This window comes from Haemaphysalis longicornis, unplaced genomic scaffold, assembly GCF_048455015.1.
Source record: "Haemaphysalis longicornis isolate Haplotype H1 unplaced genomic scaffold, Haemaphysalis longicornis Haplotype H1 scaffold_1, whole genome shotgun sequence".
Lineage (NCBI taxonomy): Eukaryota > Metazoa > Arthropoda > Arachnida > Ixodida > Ixodidae > Haemaphysalis > Haemaphysalis longicornis.
This window is the reverse complement of record NW_027526203.1, coordinates 401,759,859-401,785,783: the sequence shown is the minus strand read 5'-3', so window position 1 is coordinate 401,785,783 and position 25,925 is coordinate 401,759,859. Positions and strand designations below refer to the sequence as shown.

Below are 25,925 nucleotides of genomic sequence, written 5' to 3'. Positions count from 1 at the left end.
CCTTAACAAAAACAAGCCAGGTACAAATACGGTCAAAAACAAAGCTAAGGCAGAAAAACGGCCTGCCACGGTATGGTAGCTCCATCTAGGTTGACTAACGGTAAACAAGGCTCCATAGCAGCTTGAAGTCCTGTTCTTGTAATGCCATTGCAGGCGTCATGAAAACACATGATTTGGTGGGAGAATCAAAATTTTAACTTAGATTAATTTCTCAGTGAATAAAGCATAGTTTGCTTCCGGACAAGCACTGGGGGCACTATAAAAAACAAAATCTTTCGAATAAAACAAACTTTTATTTTGTCTGCACGGCCCCTTTAAGACAAGCATAATTTAAAAAAAATAAATCAAGACATGGCATTACTAGCCCCCCATTGACACGCATGGCATGAAGTGTGCTAACAATGCTGGTAGCAAGTAACAAGCTGTGCTTTGAGCCGTGCTGTGAACAGCAGTGCAACAAACAAGAGGGAATTCCTTAGTGGAGTCTTTTGCAAAAACTTAGAATTCCCAGTTATTGCGACAGTGTATTGTATTACAGGGCTGAAAATCCACTGAACGAGCACAGCACTTTCCTGCTGCAACCAGGTACGTGAAAGTGAGTGTATGGCTGGCAACTACCCCTTTAGCTTGGTTCTATACAATAACGTAAATGTCACATAACAAGACCTTTGCCCAATAGGTTTTGCGCTTGCTTTACTAATAAAGTTGTTGAAGCGACAAATAAATAAAAGCTACATGAATAGTTTCATTAAACGTCAGGAGGCAGCAGCTGAGTGAAAGCTTATTGAGAACCTGCCAAGAGAATTGGTTGGTTGATTGTAGGGTTTAACGCGCCGATGCAACGCAAAAGCAATGAGGCATGCCGTAGTGGAGGGCTCCGGATTAATTTTGACCACCCGGGGATCTTTAACGTGCGCCAAAACCTCGTACGCACGGGCGGTTTTGCTTTTCACCTCCATCAGAAAAGCGGCCGCTGTAGCCGAGAATCGAACCCGCAACCTCGTGCTCAGCAGCGCAACGCCTTAGCCACTGAGCCACCGCAGCGGGTTGCCAAGAGAATTTCAGACTAGCATCGGCTATGTAATATAACAAAAAGTTAAGATGTGTATCAATAAAAAAATATTAAGCGAAAAAAAATTAAACCAAATGCATTTTAATGCGCACAGTCTATGTTAAACAATATCCAATACATAAGAGGTAACTTCTGCAGCTGTGCATTCAAACGATGCACATGTTCAGGCTGGATAGGCTGGGCAAAATGGATTTCCATTCACCTCTTGCCTGAAGGAGGAACTCTACACGGAAAAAAAACTATTCAGCCAGAATAACACAGAGCAATATGTGCAAGTGTTAAAGGGCTGCCAAAGCATCATGCCAACACATAAAATATGCAATAACAAAACATGCATACACAAGAACTGGAATATCAGACCTTGAGTAATTTTGGCAATGATCCCACACAGACTATTGAGCCCTGTACATGAAGGAACAAGTGCATACAACACATTTGTGCGGCACGAAAGAAGAACGCTGCAGTATTACAGCAACGAAAGCACACTTTGAAACTGCACTCAACCTGTCGTTGAATATAAAGACTATGCTTAATCATTACAAATGACTATTAGAACAGATGCAGTGAAAATAAGATCTGCTAATTTTAGCAAGAGAACTTTCTTTGGTAAAAGAATTTTAAAAATCTCCCATCTCTTCTCTTGCCCCCCCCCCCAAAAAAAAAAAAAAAAAGCAGGTAAAAATCATTACATGTTGCGAAATGCCAGCATGAAGTGTGCTAATCATTTCCTAATCATTGCAAGAGAGAAAATTCAAAACATGTTTTGAAGGAAATAATCACCAGATCTGAGAGGACGCACTTCTAGCACAGCTTATAGAAACACCTGCACTGCAAGTTACAGCCCACAGTACGCACACACTGTCACGTGTACACCAAGGGGGAAAAACATCCTCATACCCTTGTCTTCAATCAAGTTGTTGGAGAGGTCCAACGAGTTCAGAGGAGAGTTGGGGTTGGCAATCAAAGTCATGGAAAGTTTATGCGCAAACTCCCTGAAACAGTTGCAGAAAGTCAGTACCCACAGAAAGTACCAACTTTTCAGCACAACCTGTGGCTGGATCAAGAATGCGATAAAACACGCACCACTTTATGCCAGTGTTATCCAGGTACAGCTCCTCCAGGGAAACAGAACGCTTCATCATCTGGAGTACTTGTTCAAGCGCTTCTGAAGCCTGAAATTCAATCAAGCGCACCAATAAAACTTGCAAATAAAATTACTTTTATTAGCTTGCTCCCAATTAATTCTGATGGAAAAAAAGTGCAAAATCAATGCGTGAATGGTTTTCCTATAGACACGCTTCCGAAGTGGGGGGCCTGCAATGGGATTTGAGATTATTCGCCCATCAAGCCATTACAGTAATACCTCCTTTCACACTTTTTTTTTTTCTATTTCTGAAAGGTCTGGTAGCAATGAAACAGTCTGCCATCCAAGCAAGCACAAGTGCTGAAGCTGGCTTTCTTAAGCTTTATGAGAGCAGCACAAATCATTCAAAAGCACAAAAGATGGCACTCAGTTAATGTAAGATCGATGTCTGGTTTCTCTGAAAAATATGCACATGTCAACATCACCACCACCTCTCACTTCATATCACTTTTAAATATTTCAAAAAACAATAATAATCGAAAAAACACTACGGGAAAATCTGACAGGCTGAATCTATTTTTAAGGCTTCTCAGTCTTCGTTTAAAGTCGACTGCATGCATGTGTCCACAACCACATACAACAAAAGCACAACAGGAGGACCATCGCACCTTGAGCTGTATATTTTTTCTATTTTTTTACGTGGGGTGCTACTGCTGCAAACCAACAACATATTATTTAGGGCTTTTAGAAAGCTTTAATTTTAAAGCCTTCAAAACTTTGAAGAAATGCAAGGTTATTGTAAGCAACAGCAAGTACGACTTCTAAGCGCTAATCATTAAAGGGACCCTGCAACACTCTTTGAGCAGTGCAAGTAAATCTGCGCGACGTTTAGATTACACTGCCAGGAATACCTGAGCCAAATATTACACGTGCACGTGAAGCGGTGAGCGCGCAAATCGATGTGAAAGACGTGAAAAAACCAACCGTGCGCTCTTCTGTTCTCCTCATTATGCACCCCTGGCATGGCCTAAGCGACATCACTAAGGCCATGGCTGTCCGATCGGCTGTCACTGGTCAACTTCGCGGCTAATTTCTCCCATTTCTGCTGTCGTCAGCGCTGTGTACGAGCCTCTTCTATGCCTGAACCTGTAGGCACAGTTTTGCCGTTTCTTTTGTGTTTTGAGTGCGTGCATAGTTTGAGTGATGAGCTCAATACTTCCCTTTCAACAGGAACACTCGACAACAAATGTTTATTGCTTCAAAAACGCCCTACCCGCCCGAGCGCATGCTTGCGAGCAGGTACCCATGCCTGCTTTTTTGTGGCACCAGACCGGAAATAGGCCCCTCCATGTTGCGGAGAAAAGGAGAAAACTCCCCGGCCTGTGATATATCGAAGGCCGCTGAAGAGAACGCCGTGAGCCGCCCCCCTCTCCGGGAGAGAGCGCGCAGCTTTCGTCGCGTTGGCCGTGGTCGAGTTGAGAGGGAACGATTATGTGCGATTTCTCATCGCACGTAGTTTCGGTGATAGTGAACAGATTTTCATAATTCTTGCGGGAGGATATTGCTGGGATAATAGACTTTACCCCAAAATACATTTCTAGTACTCGATGGTAAGTGTTGCAGGGTCCCTTTAAAGTAACCACAGAATTGGGCTCATTTCTAACAAACTCGTAGCATTTTGCTGTAAATCAAATATTCCCCCTCAAATCCCAGTTTACACTGTTACTTATCTTAACGGGCAGTAAACTGCTGCTGGTGCAAAAACACTGGCACTTGCAATGCTCTGATCTGCTCTTGTGCAACGGTACTGGCTACATACAAACTGTGGTCCAGCGGCATATGCTGAAACTGATTGGTTGATTGTAGGGTTTTAACGCGCCAACGCAACGCAGGCGATGAGGTGCGCCGTAGTGGAGGGCTTCGGATTTTAATTTTGACCACCTGAGGATCTTTAACGTGCGCCGCTTTCGCCTCCATCAAAAAAGCGGCCGCCGCGGCCGGGAATCGAACCCGCGACCTTGTGCTCAGTAGCATAACGCCTTAGCCACTGAGCCACCGCAGCGGGTCATATGCTGAAACCACTCTGTCGCTCTATCACATGGGATGAGAAGCCGCTTGCTTGCTTTAGACACCCTACTCTACCTCATTCATAAAATGCACAAACATATATTTCTTGAACACTTTAGTTGCAAATCCCTATGTCAACCATTAATGAGTTTCTCAGCATTAAATACAACCATTACAACCATTAAATACATAAGTACAAGTAATGGGTAGGCAAAAAAATTTGCAATTTGCAACCCAGTTTCATTACAAAATAAAATTAACTTGAGGCAGATGACACACCAAACACGTTGAAATTTAAGAAAATACAGAATTAGTCTGCATTAAAAACATTTCTATTAATTACACACTGCATGCCAAACCAGTGGCCATATGACATTTGGCTGATGCTTTTAATAACAAGTGGAAAGATGGAAGCTCGGCTTACAGCCTCTGACAGCTAACTGTAATGTTGCACTGTCTTCAGAGTACAGACAGACACACACTATGCTTACCAGTGAACACCCCTCTCAAAGCCACCTAATGCAGTCGGCAACAGCTGAAACCCATGCCTCATTTTTAAACATTAGCCTTGGGAACCAGCAGCTTCAGGAAAATACTCCAGGGTGGAATAAGTTACTGCCATCGACAATGTGACATCCACCAAATATGCAGCCGTATTATGGCTACAAGGGAAAGCTATACAGCACTTCAGGTGAATGTCAAATTTTCCTTTGCGGAAACCAGCAGTTGTAGCTTGAAAACTTTACTCACCAGCTTTACATTGCTTGCTCTGAACTTTGTGAACCAGGCATTGTAACAAAGTGCAGATATGATTGGCACCAGGTCCCTGGGAAAAAATAACACGGAGGAAACTATGGAAAGATGTTTAAAATGAAAACCCAACCCACAAAATTTCCAAGTCAAATGTATGTGATTATGTGCCATTACCTATCACAAAAAAATATTTCATATGGGCCACAAAAGGACTAGAGCATTACTTATAAAACGAGAACGAAAAGGAAAAAAAAAAAAAAAAACAACGCTTTCCTGACCAAGAAATTGGGGTCTAAAAACGCATTTCATTATAGAGGTTTCCATAGAATTATTCATACTTTTAATAAAACAATTTACTGGATAGACGATGTGCTGACCTCTTTGTACATTGAAGTCAATAGTATAGAGAGGGCACAGTAACCAACAATTAAGATTTATTTCCAATACAATGGGCTTTAATCAGGTATTACAAAGTACATCTGTGGTGCACTTGATTGGTGCATCTCTTGCACAGCTCAGCTAATTGTCTACACGAGCTATTTATTGCAACACACTTATGCCCCCTGCCCCAACCATTACACCGCCCCGTTTGACTGACAAACCTTTCCACATGTTAAAAGAATGCCTGTGTAGAACTGGGAATGAAAGCTGGAAACCTGCAGCTCTTATGGGGGCCCAAATTATGTGTACAGTAGGGTCAGTTTTAACAACTTCGCTCTAGAGAAAAAAAATGGTTATAATTAAGCAATCTCAACTTCCCACAATTAGAGTCTTGGCTTATGCAGTCCTAGCATACCAAATGCTACGTGAATTTGGCGAGCCACGTTTTGATTCATGTAGCCCTTGTTATGAACAGTCTCACCTAGCAACTGTGGGAATATAACCTGCTTGCAAAAAAAAAAAAAAAAATTGTGCTAAGCTTAGCACAGACAGACAGACAGACAGACAGACAAAAAACTATTGCATCCTAGACTATTGCAAACTAACTATTGCAAAAACTAGTAATCCTAGACGTCGGCCAAGAGCCCTTGGGCTCTAGCAGCGTCTTCGGCCCGCTGAACGGTCCAGACTTGATCCGCTGGGTTGGAGCTGAGCAATACGGTCTCCCATTGCTCTACACTAGCGATGTTGCGAGCCAACGTTGTAGCCTGTGGACAGGCCCACAGCACGTGGGCTATGTCTGCCCTGTCATTACACCGGTGGCACTTGTCAGAATATCGCCCGGGGTAACAGTGACTATACGCAACCGGGTTGGGATACGAGTTTGTTTGCAGAAGTCGCCAAGCCACGGATTGCCATGTACTGAGGGTAGGATGAGCCGGCGGGAAGCGGGTCTGCTCTAGCCTGTAGTGACTGTAACTGTAGTGACTTGTGTAATTTATAATGGCAGATTTCGAGTCACCACATATTTGATTTTTGCGGAGGCTGTCATTGCAAGGGCGATGACTGCCTCTTCGCCCACCTCCGGTTCGCTCGTGAGGACTGACCCGGAGCTGATGGAATTGCCCTGGTGATTGACTATTGCAAGGGCCACCTGAAACCTTACCGAGCATAGCTAGTATGAACCGTTTGAGCCCAGTAAGTGTATACATCAATAATATCAATTCCTAGTTTGTGTGCACATATATTTTTATGAGTGCCTGTGTAGGGCGCTTCCATCATAACCAGGGTGTCGAACCAGAATTTTTTCGGGTTCGGTTCAGATTCAGGTTCAAACCTTTTGGGTTCGGTTCCGGAGCACCATTCCGTTCAGGTTCGAACCAGTTCAAACAGGTCCGGATAAAAAAACAGGAGTGTCTTTTGTGTCTTACTATTTTAGTGCTGTGCTTTCGTTTCTCTGTCACGTCGGTATAAAAACAAATTCATAATGTAGATCTCTTGGTGCAAATGTGACTTGGTCGTTAACTGTACAATCCACAGCAAAATGTTATCCATGGGAGGTCAACGATTACAACCCTAAATGAAGCGAGAGTTTGCAGGGACACTTAAGGCTCCTTATGTGCGTGAACGGGAAAGCATTACTCTATATGGCCACAAGTTTTTTTTGTAATTATTCAGTTTAGTTCATTTTATATAATTTATTTTAATTTTATACTTCGCTCATAAATTCGGAGTTCCACACTCCTGAATTGCTTTCGTGAGGAAAGAAAGAAAAAAAGGCTGACGATTAAGATACTCCCTAATGCGAAATTTGAGCGCAGCGCAAACTGCAGTCTTCTCGGCAAGGGCACATAGCTACTGCATCTCAGGAAGAGATTGCGTCATCAGTTAACGCACCAGGGCACGCGATATACTATGGCATTAACTCGTAGTGCATCGCCACCAGGGAGCTCGTCTCGCGTGACCTCGGTATACCGCCCTCTCCCTCACAATTTTACCATACTTTTATTCTCCGCTTTCCTGCTCGCTTCGGTGGCCTCTTCGTTCTCTTGGTTACAACGGGGCAGACGCCGAAGGACGACACGAAACCAAGGGAGAGGGCGCTTAAGAGCTGCGCACTAAAACATGGCGCTCCTGCCGCGGTGCCGCGTTGTGATCTACTCCCCTTGCTTACCAGTGAGGGGCTGCACCTCGTCTCAAATAATGCCTCATTGTGCGAAAATACATATGCGTGCCCGGGCATGTGTGTAGATTTCGAATGGTGTAGATTCCGGATGGTACCAAAATAGATGGCGGGCGGGCAGGCTCTCTGCTGCCCAGAGAGCCTGCTCGCTTGCCGTAAACTACCTGTCCCTGCCCGTCTGCCTGCCTGCCTGCCAGTCAGAAAGTTCCAATGAAGATGCGTGATTCGAAGACGAGGGCAGGGGAGGGGGGCGCAAAGCCACACCACGGCGACACTGGGTGGTACCAAAAAACGATGGTGGATGGAGAGAGAGAATAAACTTCTTTATTAGCAAAAAAAAAAAAGTGGAGTGGTGACCTCATTTCAGGACCCCATTCGTGGTGCCAGCTGCAACAGCCCTTTAAACCAATCGAAGAAGCTGGTCTTCCGGACTGGAACTGGACAACACGCTCTCCCACTGCTCATAAGACGGATGAGGAATTCTCCTGACAACCCCCCACCATATGGTAGAGCGTGCCAGGTTCGCTACAAAACTGACACAGAGTGGAGTACTGGGTCGGATACATTAGGCACAATTTCGTCAAGTGGGAAAACGTATTCGTTTGAAGCAGCATAAGTATTCTCTCCTGGGCTTTCGTTAAGGACTCGTGGGCTGGGGGGTAAATCCTGCCCTCAAGCCTGTAATGCTGACTGATCTCGTGGTAGGTGAGCAGTGGGCTCGCAGCCTCTATCCCTCATGGTGCCCGGTGGGATAGCTCTCGGGTAGTATTATGGGCGGTGTTGTTGCCTTGGAGAATCGAATGGGCTGGAGTCCAGAGTATTTTGACTCGTCGGTGAAGCGGACGTTGAAGAATGTTTAAGGCGCATTTGGATATTCTTCCATGGAGGTAATTTCGGCATGCCTGTTGCGAATCTGTTATCACTGTATCTGCGGTCGTCTGAGAGATGGCCAGGGCAATGGATAGGTCGTCTGGTTGGTGGACGGACGGGGAATGGGCGGCCTGCAGGGAGGCTCCCCATTGCCAGAAGATTCAGGCTAGGATCCGCTGACCTTATTATAGATTAAGTGCTTCCTAACTCGCTGGTCTCAATTCACTGTTATCGGTGGTGCCCATTCCAATACTACTCCAGTAATATCTGGCATCCCTCAGGGCTCAGTTCTCGGTCCGCTCCTCTTTTTAATCTATGTATATGACCTTCCTTCCGGCATTTCATCAATGCTTGGTCTTTTTGTGGACGACTGCGTCATCTACCGTCGTATATCAACTACCAAAGATCAACTAATATTACAGCAAGACTTACACATCATTGATAACTGGTGCACTCAGTGGATGATGAGGCCGAATATTTCTAAGTGCAAGTTCATGCCTGCCTCACGAAAACACTGATCTATCCGTACTCGATAAACGCAATGTTATCGCAAGTCAAATCATACCGATACCTGGGTGCTGTAATAACAAGCAGACTAACCTGGACCGAGCATATTACAAAACTAGCTGCCGATGCCTCAAAAACTCTTGGCTATTTCAGAAGGCCATTGTCATTATCACCTGCAATACTTCGGAAAATGGCATTTTAAACTTTTGTTCATAATAAAATGGAATACGCATCTGCAATTTGGAGCCCTCATCAGATATACCTAATGAGCATTTTGAATCCGTCCAAAATTGTCCCGCCAGATTCATCTCCTCAAATTACGCCAAACGTGCTAGCATCAGTCAAATAAAATCGTCTCCCTGTTTTGTCAGCTCGATGCAAAATTGGACGTCTGTCTTTTTCACAAACTATACTACAACTTTCCTTACCTACATGGCTCACTTTTACGTCTGCCATTCCGATGATCTCGTCGCTTATTTAATTCAATGAGTATTCAGCATCTGTTTGGGTCTACTAACGCTTTTAACAAATCATTTCTGTCTATGGTCATTGAAGAGTGGAACGCATTGACAGATGCTATTTTCAGTGAACAAGTTGCTTTTAAATTCTGAGATTTATTGCTAGCCACCCTTGACTCTTAATCGCTGCTTTTCTTTTTTTGTCGTTTGTTCACTTCCGCCTGTATTTTTTGGATTGCAAATTGACTGTTAAACATTTCGTTTCACATGCTCTGGGGTTCTCTTTGTTATTTGTTGCTACCTGCATGTTTTGGTAATTCAGAAACTGTAACCATGAACTGCATTTTGACTGCCATTTGCACTTTGATTGTTCCCGCCCCCCTTTTGTAATGCCCCGAGAGGGGCCCTTAAGGGTAAATAAATGATGATGAAGAAGTAAACATTGAATGTAAGAGAAAAAATACTCACCGCCCTTCTAAATGATCAAAGTCTAACAATGACAGCTCTTTTGTGTCATGAGACAAATAAATAGTGTCGACATCCTGGAAAAAAAAAAAGAAACATGTTTAGCAGGCAGAAAAGCTACTCAATAACATGGGCATTCTTGGTGAAAATAAAAGGGACAGCCAAACACAGGAACCATGTGTAAACAACCACCCCTGAGGCTTTAGAAGAGAGTGCAGCACACTCTACAAGGGCAATGAAGAAAAAAAATACATGAAAAAACATAGCAGCACTTGTTGTTGGGCACTATCATGTCTCATAATTATAACAGCCAAATACAAAGCCCAAATTCAAGATGGGCACAACAGTTGAAAACGGGAGGAGACCGCAGGATGGATGAGCAAACGTTACATCGTCTTCATCTGTCATACTCGTTTAGTGTTTGCACTTTGCTTTGGGTCTTAATTTTTAAAAAAATCAGTGTGCAAAAAGATACCTCTCATGCGCACGCATGCACACACATAAGCACATGCACACCATGAACAACTTTTCATTCATTGAGCAGCAGGAAATAAGGAAAGAAGGCCAACTATGCTTGTTTTCATCGATGCCTTCTAGGATCCACTTGCAATACTCCGTGAACTGCTTTGCTCCACAATTGAATCATGCTATAAAGCACCACTTAAGTTAATAGTAAGGCTGAAAGTGCAGAGCAAAGTGGTGGTGGGCAACAGATGTGAAGGTGGAACTGGCCAGGCAGCCAGTATGACCCTACTGAAGCAGACATATGTACAGAAAGTGAGGAAATGAGACAAACCTGTATGTTATGCACAGGTAGTGCCCCAACCTTGGAGGGTAGTAACAATTATACGTATTCATGAAGTTCTCCTCTATGAAGTTACACTATACCCTGCATTTTTATGGTTTTAAAAAATGGAGACATGAGGACATTTTTCTAAACGTATTTCCAATCATTTAAACTAAAATATATATATTAACTTTCACCTTGGCCAAATTTATTCTTCTGAATGTGCTGTAGGTACCACTAAGGTAACAGGGTCATAACAGGTAGGTCTCTGAAACACCTACTTCATAAATTACAAGCATATAAAATAGCTCTGTAAACTTGCTGGCACAGCACGCAAACAGCTATGTAGTGGAAGTGACATTCCAGCCTACTAAGACACTGGAATTTCACTTTTGAAATGGCCGATTTTTGCTAGCCACTTGCAACATGCTTGCACGTACGCATGCGTGTGTGTGTATGTATGTGTAAGTGCTTATATACATAAGTACCTACACATACACCACTTCGTACTTTCAAGTATATAATTTGCATCAGGGCCAACGAAAAGCTAAAAAAAAAAAATTGAAGAAAACACCCCTATTTTATTCATACAAATGGCAGGGCAAACTATTTCAATCTTCATGAAACTGGCATCTCACACTAGCATCACATTTTCTCACATAATAAACTCGCCATCAGTCATCAAACTCTTACTTATTTTGTGATACCCGCATGGCGCCCACAACTTTTGATTGCTAGCAAAAAGCCATGCTTTTCAGTACACCCATCGAGCAGATTAGATGTACACAGCCACCAGCTCAAGAAACAAAAAAGCCTTTTCCCCACTCCTTTTGGGCGCAGTATCCGTTATCAGAGTGCCTTCAATGCTCCCTGCTTTGGTCCAGCAATGGCTGACCTTTTAACGGTAAGAGTGAGGCATAGATAATGCTGAGTACAGAGTAGCGCGACAGAACCGCCCTTTTCGTAATGGTTTTTGTATGTTTACTACAATGGTATTTTTTCCGCAAGGACAGCGAGTCACAGCATTTTGCTTGACATCATTCAGTGGCAATGCTACGAAATGTGCACAGATGGTAGAAAACTCAGCCCGTTAGAGTGAAAGGCCAGATGCAAGGTCAAAGGCGTGGGGAAAAATACATTAACAGAAGGCAGGCCCCCAACATCAATATCAGCAACATGGTGATGCAATGCTGGAAGCACTGCACACTGTTTCACCAGGGAATGAAGGACGACTGCACGTAAAACCACGGTGAAAGGAAAGAAGAAATAAAAAAGAAGCGTCCCAATGTTCTAGCTGCATAATACACCAAAGGTCACTGAACACTGCAGTCCAACATGTCCTGCACTGCTTGAGTCCACAGTTTACCCCAAAATTTCCGTATTTCATCCCTCCATCGTGTTATTGGCCTTCCCCTTCTAGACCCGCCTCTCGGTATTCACTCTGTTGCCCTAATTGTTCACCGGTTGTTGGTTCGTCTCACCACATGGCCAGCCCAAGTGCATTTCTTCTTCTTTATTTGAACAATGATACCTTCTACTCCAGTTTGTTCTCTGATCCAGGTAGCTCGTTCCCTGTCCCTGAGTGTTACTCTTAACATTATTCGTTTCACTGCCCATTCAGCCAACCTAAGTTTGCTTTCTAGTTGTTCAGTAAGGTGCCAAGTTTCAGCTCCATATGTCATCACCGGCAGTATGCACTGGTTGTAGATTTTTCTTTCGAGTGACAGGGGCAGCTCACTTTTCATTATTTGGGAGTGCTTGCCGAGTGCAACCCAACCCATACCTATTCTGCGCCGGATTTCTCCCTCAAGGTTGGGGTCAGCGCTAACGATAGTAATAGTGATAGATATATGCCAGATTATAACATAGGATAAAAGAGAATGCAATGGAAAGTGTGATCGCACTGACATCACAGCGTGGCATGTAGTGTCCTAACGTTGTCCCCTGTGGGGACGTTAGGACACTACTTAACAGTCCCACCTAACTGCTGCAATTTGCGATACTGGTGCAAGTTACATGCTGCAAAACATGGTACACACACGTGCAGGCAATCACATAGATATGCAGAGCAGAACTCTGGTGATGTGTCTTTCAGGGAACCATGAAAAAAATGCACAACCCATGAAAATGTATTATCTAAGCATAGAAAATTTTGTGCAGCAGGACCAAGTTTTCACCAAGGAACTGCCAGGAAGCAACATTTACAAAAAGCAATTCACACAATTTGAGCCAATCAAAACTAAAAATAGTGAATTTTGGTGCAAACTGATGAAAATGGTGAATTCATAGTTATTTAAGGTGGTGAGAGTTACTTTGCCCTATTGTTTTTATACTCTGCATAATTACAAAATTAGTTAAACTAGAATAGGCAACTTTTTAACAAGTTAATCTGGCAGAAAATTTTATACTAGAAAATTGAGCATCCAAAAATATGCCGTATTTTTGCGAAAATGAGTATGCGGCATTTTTGAGAGAATTCCTCAAACAGATAACAATTTATGACACTTGAATGAAACGTTAAAAAATATTGGCACACCAATATTTTGAGGTTGCACACACCCACTGGTCAGAACAATGGCTGCACGTGTGACACAGCATGGAAATTCACTCTGCTAGTTGTCCATTTCAATTTGGTATGATTTCTTGAAAGCACTAAAAAAAAAAACTTCTAGACAAGCAAAATTTAAAAGTAAATGCTGCATTTGGCGTTCCTCTTGACACCCTATAAGTCTTAAGTTTCGTACTTTCAGCTGGACTCAGTCGTTAAGAGGTTAGTCATTTTAATTAACTAATCAAATTATAAAAAGAGGGTGATATAGTTCAAAATACCATGGATGAACATTATTTACTTTGCTGTTGGAAAACGCATGTTTGACTTCAGTTTCTGGTTCAAGATGCACAGAATGTGAGTGCACAGACAACACACACACGCTTAAGAATAAAGAAATGCTAGAGGCTGTCTATATATTATACCCCTGTCACACGGGCACTTTCAATCGCGATTGAAGTGAATCGCGATCGAGTTTTCGAGCGCGCTCGGCGCACTGCCGCTGCTACACAGCACGTTTCAATCGCGATCGAGAAGTTGCACCAGTTGCACTCGTGTACACCAGATGGCGCTAACAATGTACTTTATTTTTTATTTATTTTGTTTGTATTTTTGGCAGGGTGATTGTACAGTGGCGTTGCGACTAAGGCCGCTGTGCAACGCCACCCCATTACAAAGTGGAAGCCGCTAAACATCACCATCATCATCATCATCGCCCGGCGTCTGGTAACTTTTCGCAGTCGTACGTATACGTAACTATGTAAATGTTACCGCACGCTTATTTCGGTAAAGTTATTCAACACAACTTGTGGCGTTAGTTGAAATTGTCACCTTCTGTGCCATTACTGAGTGGGGACGAGAGTATCGCCGCTTTCGTTCGATCGCGCTTGAGAAAACAGGATTGAGTTCGAGCGGGATCGAGCTCGATCGCGATTGAAACCAGAGCGCTTTGATGTAGGCAGTTGTGAAACTCCACCTCACAAAACGGCCCGCACCTGGACCCCCCTGCTTTGGATCGTGCGTATGGTGGCGCCACTGTGGCCGCCACACGCACTATCCAAAAAACAAGCTAGTTATTCAAACTGAAAATTTAACGTTAAATTTTGTTTTAAAGTGCATAATTCTTTATTTTTGTGCTTTCATAAGGTATTCATTGCTATATTAACTTCGGTTTTTAGGTTACGATTGTTTCTGCGCCCGCGCAACTGCTTTGACCGGGCACTCCGGCACAACATAGGTCCAACCTGAAGTGCTAAATTTGCAGTTATCGTTTGGCCTACAGCACATTGTATGCCAAAACTAATCCAGTAGCCGATCAAGCGGCTTTAAATGATCATTTTCAGCTTGCATAAAGCTGTAGAGGCGACTTATAATTTCTTTTTTTGCCGCCAGAAGACCGAAGAGGACGTGCAGCAAACAGTGTGTAAGCGACGGTTGACCCCACGGTCGCATTTATTTTTACTACTCTTGCTTCGTATGTATATAAAACACTTGCATAGTTGAACACATTGGGCTCCTATGGCATAACAAATTTACGTAAGCACTCAAATACCATTTTTTGCCCAGGTCATCGGGCGGCGAAGCAAGTTGTATAGTTTATTTTGACACCAACAAATGGCACCACTGTAAAGCAAGATCCAAAACAGTGGCCCAATCGTGGGGCCACTTTTTGAAGCATGGGGCCTATGGGGAGTTTCGCAACTCCTATATCAAGTAACTCTGATTGAAACTGCCGTGTAGCAGCGCCCGATCCGAATTGAGCTCGATCGGGATCAACTCAATCGCGATTGAAAGTGCCCATGTGACAGGGGTATTATGAACAGGTTTGACTGCTTCTACCAAGGATCACTACTGCAATAAACAGGTGTCAGACTACCATAGCACACGAGAACATCTCAATAAAATTGGCAAGCAGAGGTACTACACAGTGCCACACTGAAACTGTGCAGACTAACCAGATGAACTGCAGAAATTTTACAAACACATTAAATTGACGTGTTCATCAAAAAGCCACTGAGAGCTCAAACCAACTTGAATCTGTTACTGTGTCTCACTGCACAACAAACTTTATGTGGATGACATGGCACAACAGTCAAAGCAACAAGAATGCCAGCAGGGGAATAAAGCACTGCACAAGCTTGCTAGAATCGTAGCCTTACCCATGCCACATCTTCTCTGAAAGGGAGCCCATGGAAGTCGCACATGCAAATGTACTGAGCTGAGAAGTTTCCACATGGACCAGGGTCTGAGGCTTCGGCCGACTGGTTGAACTCGATCATTGGCTGAAGTCTCACAGCTGGCACTGCTTCCACTCGTCTGATTATCAACCTTGACGGTAGGAATCACATCGCCCATTAATGACACGCAGAATGCTTTCCCTGTTCTTGGAAACAAAGCAGCACCTTTTACAGGATGAAAATTAAAGGCTTTTTATGATGCACCATTTTGGCATTTTTATAAAGAAATTGTAATACCACATGCGAGCGTTAGCCACAACTACTCGGCCCAGTTTAGGCCCATACCCTTACGAGGGATTTGAAAATCTACTCTTTTGGCGACAACATTTGGCATGATACATTCTCCAGGGTTCGTACAGGCTTCAAAAGCAAAAATTCAAGGGTTTTCAAGGACTTTCAAGGACCAGAAAACAAATTTTCAAGGTCCCCGTCTAATGTTTTATCAGGGATTATTTTATAACTTTTTCAACACAATGCAAAAGTTTTTTATTGCACGATGCCGAAGCACATTAGTGCACATTTAGATAGGCGCTAACGGGTTCGTGAATGCTCCCCCAGCTCTATTTTTTATTTCATGGTTGGTAGTTAAGGGTTTTTCTTTTTTCTTGGTGTTTTGCTCAGGCTGTTTGATTTCAAAAGTTCGTTAATGTTGCCTGCATCTCCTGTTTTGTCAGCAAAGTATCAGTTGAAATTAAATCCGCAAGTGTTGCTGCAAGGCAGGATGAACAATGTGCACGTCCACGATTTGCACGTAAAAGCAAATGCAGATGGAGCGTATGAGGCACAGCAAACATGCAAGGAGCGAGCGTCCACAGACTAGATGGAAGATGCAAGATAGAGAACAGAAGCTGGCTTTCACTGGATTGTACAGTGACATGGATTGGATTGACAAGTGCCTGCTCCCAATGTTGCCTCGTTATAAAAAAAATTCACCAAACTTGTCATTTCACGCAATACATTTAATCTTGATTGTTACAATGTTTCTTTACATTTGTTAGCACCTAAAATCCACGACAAACACTTTAAATTCTTGTGAAAAGACAGGGCCATTGATTCTCTCCGGAAAAATCAAGGGTTTTCAAGGACCATTTAAAAATTCCAGGACTTTCCAGGCCTTGAAATTGACACTTCTAAATTAAAGGGTTTTCAAGGTTTTCAAGGACCTGTGCGAACCCTGACTCTCCTACCAACGAGCATGAGAAACAATTCTGCCGGGGCAGCAAATCCCAAGATAAACTGCTGGTCAGCACAGGCTGCTTGCTAAAGAGACAAGCAGCAGGGGAGGTGCTTCTCCCTTCGTCAGCTACCTGGGCACTACAATACTAGAACCTCGCTTTTTATCCCCTTCCCAAGATGTTTCCATAACTGCTGTCAGGTGGCAGTAAAACCAAAGTTCACTGACTACAGTGAATGTTTCTCTTGCAAAATATTGAAAAAAAAACGAAAAATTGTAGCATTCTTGCCTATTTCTAATGCAGACAGGAGTGCTTGCTATATTTCCATTTATATTAGGCTACAAGTACATTAGACACGTACCTCAAACTATACACATATAGTTTGAGGTATCTGAAGAGCCTGACGTTAAGTGCAGAGCACTTTAGAGGTTCGTGTTGTCGTCGTAGCTCGCTGTAACGGTCGATGCCAAACAACTGCCGGAATCAGGCGGTACCGTGAGATAACAGACCCAAGTAGAGCCCAGCGTTCCATCGTAGGGAATCCCGCAAAGGCTTCGAAAACCAAGCGGTTTAAATAGTCATGACCGTTTGAAACTCCTAAAACGCTGGCGCTTGTCATACATTTTGTTGTTTAGTGGAGAAAACAAACAAAAAAAAAACTGCAGGTAGATTTGACGCAAAATATACGTAATTATCCGGCAGCAGCTCTGTTCATTTAGTTCGGAACGCTCGTTGGGTTGGTTTTTGCGATAGTAAGCCAAAAAAAAAAAAAGTGGCAGTGCAACGCCGCCACGTGCAGGAGGAAAAGCATGCACAAAACGAACAGAACTCTCACTGGCGCTGTTTCAGGCAGGGGGCGCACGAACACTATGGAGGCAGGAAATTTGAATTGCTTTGGGTGGTAGCAGTGAGCAGATAACAGCACTACAGCCCATTATGGCGAATCACTCTCTCTGCACTTTCGTCAGCTCCCACATTAAATGGAACGGCTTCAATTTTTTAGTTTACTTGCAACAATTTTTTATAAAAACCAATTAAAAACATCCCTTAGCACCTTTGTTCCAGTTGCATGCAGATGCTAGAATCCGGGGTGCTGGCAACTGTTTATTCCCTCAGACCCCACACACACAGCTAAACAGTCCCATATTAAACACGCGCTCAGACGAAGCAAGCATTGCTCACATGCTAATGTTTATCTTTTTAAGTTACCTTTCGAAAGAGCTACATTTTTTTTTTAAACAAGAGACTGACATGTAATCACTTTTATAATGCTTGCCATTAAAATTCATTTCCCCGAAAAATCAAAACCACAGTGTCATTACTATTGGCAATTTTCAATTGAGTTTTTCGAAAAAAAAAAAAAGGACCCGCATCTACAATTATTTTTAGGAACTTTTTAAATTATATCAGTATCACCTAAAAAGCAGACACACACATACAACAAACTACTCGTGCAAAGTAAATTCTGTGAAACTTGTCAGACTTGCTGCTTTTTTCCCACTTATTTCGAATATGCCATTATTTTTTTAGTCACATTAGTTCCCAAGATAATTAGAGATAATTAGCCATTTTTGGTGGAACAGTAGACAAAACAGTGTTGGTCATAAAATTGTAATGTTTGCATTTTCCTATACTGTGAACCCTGGTTAATGCAATAATCGAAGTGGTTTTTTGACGCATCGCTTGGAATTAATTTTAGGGGCGAAGCCCCTTAGGGGTTGGGGCTGTTGGTGTCTCTTGTTGTAGTAATCATAGTCTCATGTAGTCACTGTACTAAAACACAGGGACAGTCGTTTACGCCTCGCGCTAGAACATTTCGTGCTTCAAAGACACGGGACTTGTACAGCAATGCTGTATACGTCTACCCCCCAACGTTTCATCTCCGTTGGCAAAAACGCCAAGGCGCCAAGAATACACTTATACACTGCATTCTTCGCCCCTCCCCAGGTTTCACGTTAGCGGAGACGGCCCAGTATTTTTTGACAGCTTATTAAGCCTTGGTGGCACCCATGGAAAGGAAAATTTTGAACACTCATTTCAAACACCGAAGTTTAATAAGCTGCAAAAATTTTATGACTAACACTGTTTTGTCTACTGTTCCACCAAAAATGGCAAATTATGGCAAACAAATTGAACAACTGGAAAAATAATGGCATATTTGAAATAAGTGGGGAAAAAGCAGCAAGTCCGACGTTTCACAGAGTTTACTGGAAAACTGAAAGAAGTTCTTTCAAGACAAGTGTGCCCCCCTTAAACACAGGTCTAAGTCGCTAATTTTGCAAAAGCAAAGCTCGTAGTAATTTACTGCAGGTACTAAGGAGAGCATTAACTCTTTTGTGACCGCAGGAAAATTGACCGCTTTTAAGGGGTCCAAGAAAACATTTTTTTTTTCTGATAAAAAAATTGGTTAGGCACTATACAGGAACACAAAATGCAGATTATTTAACGGCCGTTCCAAAACCGCCAGTTTTTTCAATGACTTCTTGCATCATAGTTGCGAAAAAAATTAAAATAAGAGTTGTGCATAACAAACCACTGGTAGTAGAAAAAAATTAGAATATGCATTTTGCAGGGAAACCTTTCAAAAAACACGCCCTAGAAAAAATGTCGACTTGCGCGAAAATGTGTCAGATATAACAAAAATGTTAGCACGCGTGGTGCTCGTGCCATGCGGTGAAGCCCAACCACCATTACAAAATGTGCAATTTCGGGTGGTTCCCTGGAAGAAATCTGGTTGTTTGACATTATCAGAGGCAACAATTTGCCCCCACAACGTAGAAACATCCTGTCAATGGCTGACTTCACATTTACGGCCTGCGCAGTATTTGGGACAAGCACACGATGCTAAAAAACATGCATGAAGTTGAAAACGGAACTCCGTGGTTGATGCTTGTTGGGGTTCACGGTCAGTTATCTCTCAAAACATAAAGTTGCACTTTATTGTCATCTTCTGACTCGCTATTGTAGCCTTGCTTGCAGGAATGAGGTGCGATGCACTAGAATCGTGCCCTGCGAACTTTGGCTGAGTAGCTGTTGTGTGATAAAAAAGATCAGCACTACACACCTCCTCCGTTGAAGCACCACCTAACATTTTTGAAATCAAACAGTACAAAACTTCTTGGAAACTCCACCTGAATAGACAGTTCAACTAAGGAGCAACTCTAGACCTTCGGATACACCCTCGTATAGAAACGAAACTGACAGGCGAACAACCGGCGTTGTGCAAGACCGGTTTGAAGCACTCTCCTCGTCGGAACAGATATCTGGCGACTAGGTGTTATCTTTTGACTTGCATCGGAAGTTCTTATCACAGAAATCGGGCAAGGGTTGGGTGAAATCAGGAGCAGCATGCTTTGTTCGAGGATCAGGCACACACACTCAAGGCGCCATGGCAAGTAGGCTTGAATTTGGGAAACTGCGTAGTAGCACCAGATATGAATTTTAGTATGCAGAAAAGAAACCGAAACTGTTGTAAACTGTTCGCAAATGGTCCTGTGGAAATGAGAACTACAGCAAAACTTGGAACAACATGCGCAACGGCAATAAAACTGCCTAAAATCATAAAGTACCTTTGCAAACAGGCATTGCTTGACATTTTCAGCCGATTTCAAGGATTATTACTGTCAGAGAGCAAACCTGACGAAAATCGTTTGCCGATTCACCTTTCGTGCCCTGATCACCAAAACCAAATGCTGATGCAGAGTAATTATGAGTCACATGCATTCTTCGTAGGTAGCAGTGACGTGCGACGACCACGCCTTTTTTTCCACACCCAGGTGATACAAACGCGTGTCAAAAATCATGTTTTTGTTGCAAAAATAAAAACAAAACTGATTTTGAAAGGGCGTTTCCGGAATTAACTCTAAATAGCTTTACTTGCTAACACCTGGAACACTAGGAAAAGGGGCTCCCAAGGTGTCGTTCAAATTGAACGATTTCAAATAGGCGCGGTCATGAAAGAGTTAAACAGCACTGACACCCTAATGACTGACCTTTTTGGGATATCGAAAAATTTTCACAGTCTGAAAACCGACATGTTTGCATTCAGTAGCCACAACAAACAACTATTCTCAAACCTGGCATTACCATGACCAGTATCCTACCATTTAACTCACTCTACAGCTCTTAAGTTGAAGATGCAGTTTACTCTTTCGTGACCACGCCTATTCAAAATAGTTCAATTTGAACGATATCTCGGGGAGCCCCTTTTCATAGTGTTCCTGGCATTGCTGGAACAACTAAAGCTATTTCAAGTTAGCTCAGAAAATGCCCTTTCAAAATCAGTTTTGTTTTCATTTTTGCGACAAAAACGTGATTTTTGGCACGCGTTTGCATCACATGGGTGTGGAAAAGGGGCGTGATCATCCCTCGTCACTGCTGCCAACGAAAAATGCGTGCCAGTCATAATTACTTTGCATCAGCATTTGGTTTTTTTAACAGGGCACGAATGGTGAATCACCAAACGATTTTTCAATCGTCAGGTTTGCACTCTGCCAGAAATAATCCCTGAAATCGGCTGAAAATGTCAGGCAGTGCCTGTTTGCAAAGGTACTTTATGATTTTGGGCAGTTTTATTGCCTTTGCACACGTTCTTCCAAGTTGTGTTGTAGTTCTCATTTCCACAGGACCATTTGCGAACAGTTTACAACAGTTTCGGTTTCCTTTCTGCATACCGAAATTCATATTTGGCGCTACTATGCAGTTTCCCAACTTCAAGCCTACTTGCCATGGCGCAGTGAGTGTGTGCGACTGATCCTCGAACAATGCATGCTGCTCCTGATTTCACCCAACCCTAACCAGATTTCTGCGATAAGAACTTCCGATGCAAGTCAAAAGATAACGCCCAGTCACCAGATATCTGTTCCGACGAGGCGAGCACTTAAAACTGGCCTTACACACTGCCAGCTGTTCGCTTACCAGTTTCATTTCCATACGAGGATATCTCCCAGGGTCTAGTGTTGCTTCTTAGTTGAACTAGCCATTCGGACGGAGTCTCCAATAAGTTTTGTACTGTTTCATTTGAAAAATGTTAGGTGGCGCTGCATTGGAGGAGGCGTGTAGTGCTGATCTTGTTTATCACACAACAGCTACTCAGCCAAAGTTTGCAGGGCACGATTCTAGTGCATCGCACCTCATTCCTGCAAGCAAGGCTACAATAACGAGTCAGAAGATGATAATAAAGCGCAACTTTATGTTTTGAGAGATAACTGACAGTGAACGTCAACAAGCATCAACCACGGAGCTCCGTTTTCAACTCCATGCATGTTTTTCCGCATCGCGTGCTTGTCCCAAATACTGCGCAGGCCGTAAATGCGAAGTCAGCCATTGACAAGATGTTTTTACGTTATGTGGGGGCAAATTGGTGCCTCTGATAATGTCAAACAACCACATTTCTTCCAGGGAACCACCCGAAATTGCACATTTTGAAATGGTGGTTGGGCTTCACCGCATGGCACGAGCACCACGCGTACTAACATTTTTTTTTGTCTGACAAACTGTTCCACGCCAGTCGACATTTTTTCTAGGGCATGTTTTTGAAATGTTTCCCTACAAAATGCATATTCTAATTTTTTTTCTACTACTGGTGGTTTGTTATACATATCCTTTTTTAACATTTTCTTTGACAAATTTGAAAAAAGTTCGATTTTGATATTTTTTTTCGCAGCTATGATGTATGAAAACATTAAAAAAACACTGGTGTTAGTGGAAAGGCCATTAAATAATCTGTTTTTGTGTTCCTGTAATTAGTGCCTAACCACCTTTTTTAGCAGAAAAAGATGTTTCCATGGACCCCTAAAAATCGTTTAATTTTCTTGCACTCACAAAAGAGTTAAAGTCTGCAAGAACTTGTTGCCTAAGCCTATACCCTGCCGCAAAACGCCACAAAAATAGGTGCAAACCAAAATGTGCAAGCAAGTGCCTAAAGTTTTGCCATTCACAAGAATCATTGGTGTCTACGTTGTCTGATTGGCTGGCAAACTTAGAATGAATTAACCATGTCCCTTCAGGGAGAACATACTATTACGTTTTTTAGGTTTCAGCACTTGTGTCACACAAAAGGTCAACTTACCTAGCTCATTGAATTTTCATAAGTTTTAACTTGTTTCCAGAAATAAAACCATTCAGAGGTCACAGTGATTTCCCTTTAGAAAAGTGTTGCCAAACTTCTCAACAAGACACAAAATTTCACGTTACATGCATTCAAGTATGAGCTCCAATATTTTAGCTCTAGAAATTGTGCTTGCCATTCCCAGAGAGTGAGTGGCCCCTGAAATGGCCGTATGCTGACCATCTACCCTTCACTGCCTTAGGCTAAGGAAAAGTGCAGTAACAAGCAAAACAACTTACTCCAAAGGCACTTGTGGAAAAATGCTTTTTACAGCAGTTCCTAGCTGGATGATCATGTGGTCTACGTCGTTGGACTCGGGATCAACTGAATAGAATGTGTACACCTTGCCGTCTATGGTCAGGCAGAGCTGCGAGAACGGCGGCAAAGTTTCACAACCAGCCCAGCCTAACGCATAGTAAATGCAATGCAATGTAAATGACAGAAAACGAACACTTTACTATGGATCTCTAACAAAGGTGTGTTTTATAACAGCAATACCCGAATAGCACCTTGTGGATCATGTGTGATCTGAAGAGGCACTCCCGAAGTGCCCCTTCTTTTGTGCCCACAATGACTACATGCAAAAAGCCAGTAAGGAGCACATACAGCGCCTTCTTACACGGACAAACTCGTTCAATACACCTAAAGCAGGAAGAGAAAGAAGGCCTTTGCCCTTTTCGTGACTATGCGGTGTTTGCTAGACATTGGTAAAGATGCAAGAAGGTAACTTCAACATGAAACTTGCATCCTGTGGCTTGTTAGGTGACTAAACCACTATACCAGTGTGTACAATGAAGCAGCTGTACAAAAAAGCCCTAAAGGCAAAAGGAGCACACAGGCCACTCCCATCAACCCTCGCTCTCTCCATGCAGGGAGTCAACTTCCACAACAAGCCTGATCACTTCTGTGGTACAGAAAATCGCAAGAAAACATTTAACATACTACCAATAAGCACATCATGTTTCCAATAAGCACATCTCACCTGGTTTGGCTTTTTGCTTTCTACAGTTTGAACCTCTAAGTAGTGAAACGAGTGCTCAATCTAGGGGGAAGGGGGGGGGGAGGAGCGAAAAATTAATACGTTACACAATGCAACAGCAGTAGTTATCGTTCTCTGAAGATGCGAACTGCCAAACTGAGTTAACTGCACTTACCTTGGTAGGTACTTTGGCAGTGAGGATGAAAAACCTACATGAAGAAAATGCCTGAAAATAAATTAAAAGCAAGTGAATTTAAGTCCTATTTCTAACGTCAAAAAATGCAGTGTCTAGAGTTACGTCCGACGGAATCCAAAATTGAAAACTAGAGTTACGTCTGATGTAACTTTGCGCCAGTTTCTAGAGTTACGTCCGACGTAACCTAAAACTGAAAACTTAAGTTACGTCCGACGAAACTTTAGGCCAATGTTTTGAGTTACGTCTGGCATAACGGAAAGCACAATAAAAAATTTACAGCTAACGGCACCAAACCTCGTGACGCTCTGTGTGTAATCTATACGCAACATTGTTGAAATGGTCGCCTGTACAATACACAACGTCAAATTCGAAAACACAAATGTTGCTGCTTTACGGCCAAACTGGTTCGGAATGAGTAAATCATAGGTAACATGTTCAACAGCACAGGCTCCTCGATGGTCGAGTGGTCAGGAACGTGATATAAGCGCCCACACCCCTGCAGCGATGTGGGTTCGAATCCCAGCTGGGTTGATGGAGTTTTTTCTTTAATTAAAGGATTACTAGTCTTTAATTAAAGGTGTAATAGTCCACGCACACTTCTTTCCATATCCAACACATGCAAGCAAAGGAGGAGACGAGAATTAACAAAAGTGAACCTCGTGCCATGGGCGCAGTGCCAGTTTGTAGCGTCTGCAGTTAGTGCTGAGAACGAATTTACATGGGTCAAGTGTCTTTTAACAAATGTAATTAATAGGGCTGGGCGTCGGTTAATATTTAACCCGATTAATCGGCTGGCTTCATGCATCGATTATTCGGTTGCGTTGGTTTGGAATAAAAAATGACCAAAAATAATTATGTAGTAGCAGAAATAAGATCAATATGCTCATACGCTTGTTCACACACATTTCAGATGAGGTAAGTAGGTCATCACCATGGCGCATGAGGTAAGCGAGACGCTTATCAGCTCATTCGTCACTCACACTTTTCTAGAATCAGGAACATCAGCACCCATTGTGAGTGCAAATGGCGCCGATTAATCACACTTTGCTTACTATAGAAATAGTTTATACAATGGCAAAAAGGTATATATAATTGCCCACTCGTTTTTTGTACCGCGTATAAGAGTTGCCGATGAAATATTATTGAGAGTAGTTATTTTTCCGTCTGCCTTGGCTATAAGTTTTCGGTTTTAATCACTACCACCTTTTCGCATACTGGCGTCATTTTCTGTTTTGCTGTAAGGCGGGTCGGGTCATTCAACACGAATATGATACTTGACATGCTTGCGTACAATTTCAACATGGCATGTTTCTTCCTGTTGCTCGCAAGCTTAAGAAGGTTAAAACAATCAGGACTAAAGCATTAATTGATTAACGGGAAGATTAATTGATTTCATTTCATTTTCCTTCATAAGAGTAGTACCACTGCAGCTAGTGAAGTAACTGACCCTGGTTGTTCTGCACCAGAGCTGTGTACATATTACATTTGAACTAATGGCGCCATTCCATGAGTGAATACGACCTACAGTGCACGTGCACCAACTGGCCAGTCATTGCATAGGGGAGCAGATTTGGTGGTCTTGTTTGCCCACAGGATGATGTTTTAATAAGCACGCACTACTACTACACAGTAGCACAGGCACAAGGAGAATAAGTGGAGAAGGGGGATGGCTGCAAAAAATCCTTCCTGATACAAGGGGGGGTGGGTACAAAAAAATCCTTCCTGATACAAAGATTTTTGCAAGCAAGCATATGCATATACACCTTGCCAACAAATAAGAGCTCTATCCTTCACCCACTATTCAGTTTAAATAGAATCCTACCTCCACCAGCATACTGTAGGCCACAAATTTATTAAACTTCACAGTTAAAATGTTAATAATATATCCCCACTGAGCAACAGAACATGCACACTTGCGCAAGCATTTTTGATTAGAATAGTGTAACAGTTCAAGTAAAATATCAGTACAATAATCAAACATGTCAAGAACCATGAACAACGTCAGGCAAGATCGTCACAGTAGTTTTCTTTTTTTATTCCTACAGACTACTGAAA

General features: G+C 42.7%; 1 protein-coding gene across 2 annotated transcripts in view; it reads right to left on the bottom strand.

Moving 5' to 3' along the window:
* Lrr (capping protein regulator and myosin 1 linker 1 leucine rich repeat protein) overlaps positions 1-25,925 on the bottom strand; it is an 80,854-nt gene that overhangs the window by 51,824 nt on the left and 3,105 nt on the right. Inside the window, exons 3-11 of one of the 2 annotated variants that reach the window (XM_077686833.1) lie at positions 23,850-23,900; positions 23,678-23,737; positions 22,935-23,062; positions 15,334-15,502; positions 9,843-9,916; positions 4,974-5,049; positions 2,156-2,244; positions 1,970-2,064; positions 1,433-1,474 (exon numbers count right to left, since the gene is read on the bottom strand). In XM_077686833.1, coding sequence (XP_077542959.1) covers positions 1,433-1,474; positions 1,970-2,064; positions 2,156-2,244; positions 4,974-5,049; positions 9,843-9,916; positions 15,334-15,502; positions 22,935-23,062; positions 23,678-23,737; positions 23,850-23,900 — 784 coding nt within the window. The remainder of the gene's footprint in view (positions 1-1,432; positions 1,475-1,969; positions 2,065-2,155; positions 2,245-4,973; positions 5,050-9,842; positions 9,917-15,333; positions 15,503-22,934; positions 23,063-23,677; positions 23,738-23,849; positions 23,901-25,925) is intronic. The other variant, XM_077686834.1, reaches the window with a different exon arrangement.